The 6385-nt window shown below is 70.5% G+C and overlaps 1 protein-coding gene across 1 annotated transcript in view; it reads right to left on the minus strand.

Moving 5' to 3' along the window:
• Positions 1-5520, minus strand: part of PPRC1 (peroxisome proliferator-activated receptor gamma, coactivator-related 1) — an 11990-nt gene extending 6470 nt beyond the window's left edge. The window contains 6 exon segments of the mRNA XM_026050671.1: positions 3-2018; positions 2321-2434; positions 2888-3040; positions 3259-3416; positions 3419-3569; positions 5464-5520. Coding sequence (XP_025906456.1) covers positions 3-2018; positions 2321-2434; positions 2888-3040; positions 3259-3416; positions 3419-3569; positions 5464-5520 — 2649 coding nt within the window.
• Between the last annotated feature and the right edge of the window lie 865 nt (positions 5521-6385).

Below are 6385 nucleotides of genomic sequence, written 5' to 3' on the forward strand. Positions count from 1 at the left end.
GCCGTGCCGGGCAGCCCGCCGGCCGGGAACGTGGCAGCGGCCACCGCGCTCTGCAGGGCGGCGCCGGGGTCTCCGTAGACCGGTGGAGGCACCGGAGGTGGCAGCGGGATTCCTGGCCAGTAGGATGGCGGTGCCCAGCCCAGYGGGGCATAGGGGGTGCCGGGGCCGAAGGGCGGCACGGCGGGCGGCGGGGGCCAGGCCATGGCTGGCGGTGTGAGGCCGGGCACCACGTGGAAGGCGGCGGGCGAGGCGGCGGTGGGCGGCGGGGGCAGGCCGGGGCAGCCCACGGGCTGCGGGCCGAAGCAGGGCCACGAAGGCACGGGTGGGTAAAGGGCATAAGCACCGGCCGGCGCTGGCGGCATCGCCCCCGTCACAGGGGGCACGTGGGGTGCGGTGAAAGGCACCGATGTGGCTGAGGGCAGCGGAGCAGCCGACGGCACTGGAGCTGAGGCGGCAGGAGCTTTGGCGGCAGGAGGAGGGACAGCTGCCGGGCTGGTGGGCTTCTCCGGGCTCTTCGGGGCGCTGGGGGCCTCGGTGGGYGGGCGCACAGGCGATACCAGGCAGGGGATCTCGGCCAGCTCCGTYGGGGGCTCCGGGACGCTGGGCCACTTGCCGGCTGGCGGCTGCTCGCCGTCCTTCCTGGCGCCCGCGCTGGGCTGGCGCTGCAGCATGCGCATGCGGTACTCGCGCAGGCTCAGCGCCTTGGGCCGGSCCTCCTTGGGCAGCCCCTCGGCCGGCTCCGCCACGGGCTCCGTGCTGGGCAGCAGAGAGGTGGCCTCCGTGCTGCTGCTCTGCCGGCCGCCGGGCACCTGTGCCAAGGACTCCCTGGCCTCACGCGGCTCCGTGGGGCCGGGCTGTGCTGCTGCCCGCAGCTCCTCCGTGCTTGGTGCAGCCTTCTCCCAAAGCACCACGGTGTCAGCCTTCTCCGCAGCCAGGACCACACTCCCGGCCTCCGGCTCCTTGTGGGGCTCCCCATGCTCCGCGCTGGGTTGTGAGGCGGTCGTGGCACCGCGGGGTCTGCCCCGGGGCCGCGGGGCGCGCTCGGCACGCAGCTCCATCTGCCCYTCCTTGCGGGCTCGTTCCAGCTGCTTGGCCAGGAAGTCGGAGACCTGTGCGGAGGGCCGTGCCGCGCGGCGCTGCCCGGCGGGCTGCCCCGGGGCCTGCGCCCGCGCCGAGCCACCCGAGCGCAGCCGCTGCGCCACGCAGGCCCGGCCCGGCCTCGCCTGCTCGCTCGCGCCCGCCGCCGATTTCTTTTTCCGACTCTTCCGGGCTCTCTCGCGCCCGCGCCCCTTCTCAGAGCCCTCGCGCTTCCCGCTGGCCAGGACCTCCGTGCTGCCCTGGGAGCTGCTGTGTGGGCGCCAGGCTGCAGGAGCTGGTGCCTCGGGCAGGGACGTGCTCTCCGGGGCTGTGCCGCAGGGCTCCTTCTCCAGCGGGCTCKTCTCCAAGTTGCTCTCCCGCGCAGGGGCTCCCTGCAGCCCCTTGGGATCTTCTGGAACCGGCTCCTCAGCACCCTCCTCTGCTCCCAGGAGCTGCGGCTGCAGGTCAGGAAAGGTAGGTGCCAGCGGTTGCAGGACCACAGGGATCTCCATGCTCTCTCCCTCCCCAGGCACAATTTCCAGCAAGACGGGACCGTTCAGGATCTCCTTGGCCACGGGCTCCGTCTCGGGGTCCAGGCACACGGTGAAGGTGGGCAGGCAGTAGGGGTGCATGGACTTCACCAGCTCGCTCAGGGGCACGTTGCCCGTGTTGATGATACAGGGGTCTTCACGCTCCTTGAGCGCCGCTCCGGCCCCGCTCATGCCAAGCTCCGCAGCCTCCCTGCCGCTGCCCAGCTCCGGGCTCAGGGCAGCCTCCTCCTCCTCTTCCTCCCCGTCGCTGCGCTGCGGCAGGGGCTGCTCGCGGGCCCGGGGCCGGCCCAGCTTCCTCTCCACCCTCGGGGTGCTGCACACTTGTTTCTTTGGTAGCGCCGGGTCCTCGAGGCTGTGAGCAGCACGGTCCCAAACCAGGTCTGCGTCAGCCTGGGAAGGGAACCAGAGCCGGCGTCAGCTCCCTGGGCCAGCACGGACCCCCAGCRGGACACAGTGGAGGGAAAATCTGGAAGGCCCCTGGCACTGCAGCTGGGAGGGGACGTTTGTGGGGGGCACGAGGGCTGGCAGGGCCCGCGGAGCCCAGGGCACGGATCACAGTGTGGGGCGAGCGGGGGGCAGCCAGCGCCACCYCCGCCGCCCTCCCAGCCCCACATGCGCAGCAGCCGCTCCAAAAGCGGCACCATCCCCCTGGAGCACCCCGGCCGCTTCAGCGCCCGCCGCTCCGGTCTCACCTTCCCAACCACGGAGACRCTGCTGCCGCTCAGAGGCCGCAGCCCCTTGGGCTGCTCCAGGGCAGGGCTCTCGCGCTCAAGGGGCGGCCGGGATAAGCTGAGAAACTTCTGGAACTGGTGAGAAAGGGGCAGAGCATGAGGCAGCAGAACATGCAGAGCTCCCTGGGGATCCCTGGAGCAGTTTGTGCCTCTGCCCAGAGCTCTGCTACCCTGTGTCGATGGGATAGGGCACAGAGCAGCCCTGCACTAATCTGGCATTGTCAGCTGGAAGCACAAACCTGGCAACCCATGGCTGGGCATGCAGAGATGGGCACTGTTTCCCCACGCTCGCTCTGCACCAGATTCCAGGGAAAAAGTACAGGCCCCCTGAGCTTGCATGGGAGACTCAGGGCACCCAGAGCAGCTCAGCCCKTCTCACGTGCAGCCAGACAACGTGGAGCAACCACACAGACTGCCCTAAAGTGCTGGGGACAGCAATGCCCATGCCCGGAAGGCGTCTGGCATTGCCACGTTGGGGCACCTTCCCACGCACTCGGGGCTCAGGCCTGGCTTYGCTCCACGACTCACCGAGGGATTCTCACGCTCCCGAGGCGAGGTGAGCAGCTCCGCGTCCATGATGTTGTCGAAGGGGGACAAGGTCTCGTCGTCCGTGCTGTCCAGGATCTCCGTGATGGCGGTGAGCAGGGACAGCTCGTTGTGCGCATCCAGGCAGGCCTTGTTCTGCCCAAGGAGAAGGGTCAGCGGCACGCAGGGGGGCTGCCGCCCCAGCCCCACGCGGCTGCAGCCCAGGCCCTCCCTCCYGCTGCACCGCTGCGAGCTCGATAGAAAAGCCACCACACAGCCTGGCACGGTGGGGGAGCCCAGTGTCCCCACGTGCTGCAGGGGGGCCTGAGTGGGCTGGGGTCCCCCAGGGCACTGCAGGGACACAGATGTCCTACCTCGCTGAGGGACAGGTCCTCGATGATAGAGATCACGGAGGAGTCGAGGTAGTTCTGCATCGTGCCCAGGATCTCTTCTGCCTCCAAGATGGTTTCTGCATCCAGTGATGTTAAGTTCAAGTCGTCCTCCTCGAGCGAGAAGCACTGGCAAGCAGCGGGGGGACCAGGTAAACGCTCTGCAGCTCCCGCCAGCGACAGCCACCTCCGGCCTCCACGAGGCCGCGCAGCCTCCACGAGGCACACGGGCTGGATACACAGCAGGAGCTCAGCCCCTCCAGACCCTCCTCCAAGCGCGTGGCGACGCAGCCACGCTGCAGGGCAGGGCACAGCACCCAGCACCTTCCTTCCCTGCCCTTCGGGAGAGGCCTGCAGCAGGCCCCTGCACTGCTCAGGGCCACCTGTGAGCGCCACTTCTGGGTCCCCTTCCTTTGCCACCGGAGCCACCTCACCAGGCAGTCACACCTGGGGTGCTCAGAGCTACGGGACCGGCAGGAACTCCCCAAATTCCCAGGCCCGCTTTGCTAACTCTGCTCCTTCCAGCCACGCCGGGGAAGGGAGGAGGCTTCTCCCCCGCACCCCACGCACTGTCACACGCTCCTGACTCCGGCCGCTGGCTCTTCCAACAAGCCCCAAATGCTATGAAAAGTGCACCAAGTGTGCGGGACAGGGCAGCGGGGCTGCACGCGGCGGCCACCGCCAGCCCTTAACCAGGCACCTCTCCAGGAGCCTCCAGCAGCCGATCCGGCTCCAAAGCTGCTCTGCTGCTGCTGCCTGCTCRGTCTCCCCATCCCACAGCCGCTCCAGAGCCCCCGGGAAGCCCCAGCCCCTGGGAAAGGCCTGGGGCGGGAGGCAGCAAGGCCCTGGCGGGGCACTGCGGCCGCGCCGCCCGCACCGGGGCTCCTGTTTGTGCACGGGCTCGTGCAGAGATAACACAGCCCGGGCCGATATCAGGGCCAAGGCCGGAGYGCCGGGAGAGGCCGGAGCGGCGCAGGGAGCGGGCGGAGCCTCCCTGTCCCAAAGCAGCGGCGGGAAAGGGCAGGGAAGCGCCCGGCTGGGGACCCCACGCTGGGGATGGGCGCTCCATGTGGGTGCTGCGGGATGGAGCAGCCCTGCGCGAGGGGGTCCGGCTCTCCCTCCAGCACAGCGGGACGGCGGCAGGGTGCTCGCACCCACACCAGCACCCAGTCCCATGCCTGGGCAGCAGCCCCTTGGCTTCACAGACATGTCCCCGTCAGGCTGGGTGGGCACCTCAGCCCGGTGGAGCTGCAGGGATGGAAACCAAGGACAGGGCTCCTGCCCGCCGAGCAGCTCTCGCCTCCTTTTTCGGGTCCCTGGGAAGCCCCATGCGCGGCTCGCTGCAGCCTGGGGCCACAAACCTCAGTGCGTTCTCCTACAGAGCTGGAAGCTTCTGCTCAGCTCTGTGGRAATGCTTATGGAAAACCAATGGGCACCAGGACACCTGCGCGTTCCTGCTATCACCCACGGAGAGGGCACCCCTGAAGAGCAACAGCTGGAGCTGCCTGGAGCAGGYGGGTGGCACCGCAGCCCCGAGTGCCCATTGCAGGGCTCTCCATCTCGAAGCATGCCTGATGCCACCCTGGTGGCACCGGATCCGCCGCACGGCTGCTCCATCTCCCTGGGAGCTGCACAGCAGATTGGGTGCTCCGGGGTCCCGCTCAGCGCCGGGCGGGGAGCCCTGCCGGCATGCCCCACACAGCACACGGGGGCCATTCCCAGGGGTCTTCCTGGTGGCGCCAGGACGCTCCCAAGGAGCTGGGAAGCTCCCACACCGYGCGTGGCTTTGACAGGCACACGGCAGCATCCCGGCCACGTCCCAGCCGTCCTGTGCTTGGCGGCTGGACAGGGGATGCGCAGCCCACGTGGCCGGCGCAGCCTCTGCTCTGCTCATCCCATCAGACAGGGCTCTCCAGCTGCCCCCTGCTTGCAGGGAGGCCAAATCCCGCCGAAGCTCCCGCCGCGGCTCCGGGCGGCTCCCAGGCGCCCCGCTTGACTCAGCGCCCCGGCGCGCGGAGCCGCGCGGCCTGAGTCACGGAGCCGCACGCCCGGCGCTGCCTTTGATCCGCCCGGCCGCGGCGGGGACAAACCGGCCGAGCCTGCTGCGGCCGCGGAGCCCGCGCGCCCGGCAGCGTGCAGCGCCGCCGCGGCTCAAGGGGAGCCGCAAGGACAGGCTGGCGCTGGAGGCACGTGCAGCCGCAGCGCCCAGGCACGGGYATCGCCCGTGCGGGGCTCCAGCAGCCCCATCGCGGGACGCATCCCTGAAGGGAGCGGCAGGAGACAGGGAGCACCCGGGGCAGGGTTCTGCAGTGCTGCAGCGCTCCCGTCCCCCTCCCCGAGGGGCCCCTGCAGGCATTTAAGCGTGGGGCCAAGCAACGCTCTGAGTAGCGTCCTCTGCATGGAGCTTCTTCCCTAGGATAGCTCATCCACGGGTGGAGCCCCGCCGGAGCCCTGGCCGGGTGCTCCCCACAGGCTCCGAGTGGCAGCAGCGGAGCAGAGCCCCCGCAGCCCCCACAGCCCCAGCGTGGGGCTCGGCAGGACGCGCAGGGAGGTCGACTTATGGATGGGAGCCCTTCCCCGCGTGGCCACAGCGGCGTCTCCCCTGGGGAGGACATCCCCCCCAACATCTCCTGTCCCCGTGGGGCAGGAAAGGGCACTCGGAGCCACGCGGAGCGCACGCCAGGGTGACGCTCCCACGCCGGGCAGCTCCCTGCGCTGCYGTGCACCGCCCCAGGCGAGCTGCCAAGGGGGCTGCCAGCAGCGCTCCTGCTCGGCTCCGTGAGCAGGATGCTCCGCAGGGAATCCTCGGCTGCCCACAGCAGTGCTGCACACGGGCTCACCGGCGCCGCAGAGCTCACGCTCAGCCTGTGCCCACGGGGAGGGTGTCCCGGTGGCACGAGCACCAGCCGGGTCACTCTGCGTGCGCCAGGCTCCCGCCCCGGGCTCCCAGCCAGGGTGAGGGGCTTCACCGGCAGCGCCCCGCGCGCACTAACGTGGGCCTCCAACAGGTGCCTTTCCCGCCCGCGGCTCGCCCGGAACCCCCGGCGCCGCAACGAGCGGGTGTCCCCTCCACGTCCCCGCGCGGGCACCGGCGCCGAGGGGAGCGGCGGGC

This window comes from Nothoprocta perdicaria, unplaced genomic scaffold (genome assembly GCF_003342845.1).
Source record: "Nothoprocta perdicaria isolate Ctin4 unplaced genomic scaffold, notPer1 scaffold_7, whole genome shotgun sequence".
NCBI lineage: Eukaryota > Metazoa > Chordata > Aves > Tinamiformes > Tinamidae > Nothoprocta > Nothoprocta perdicaria.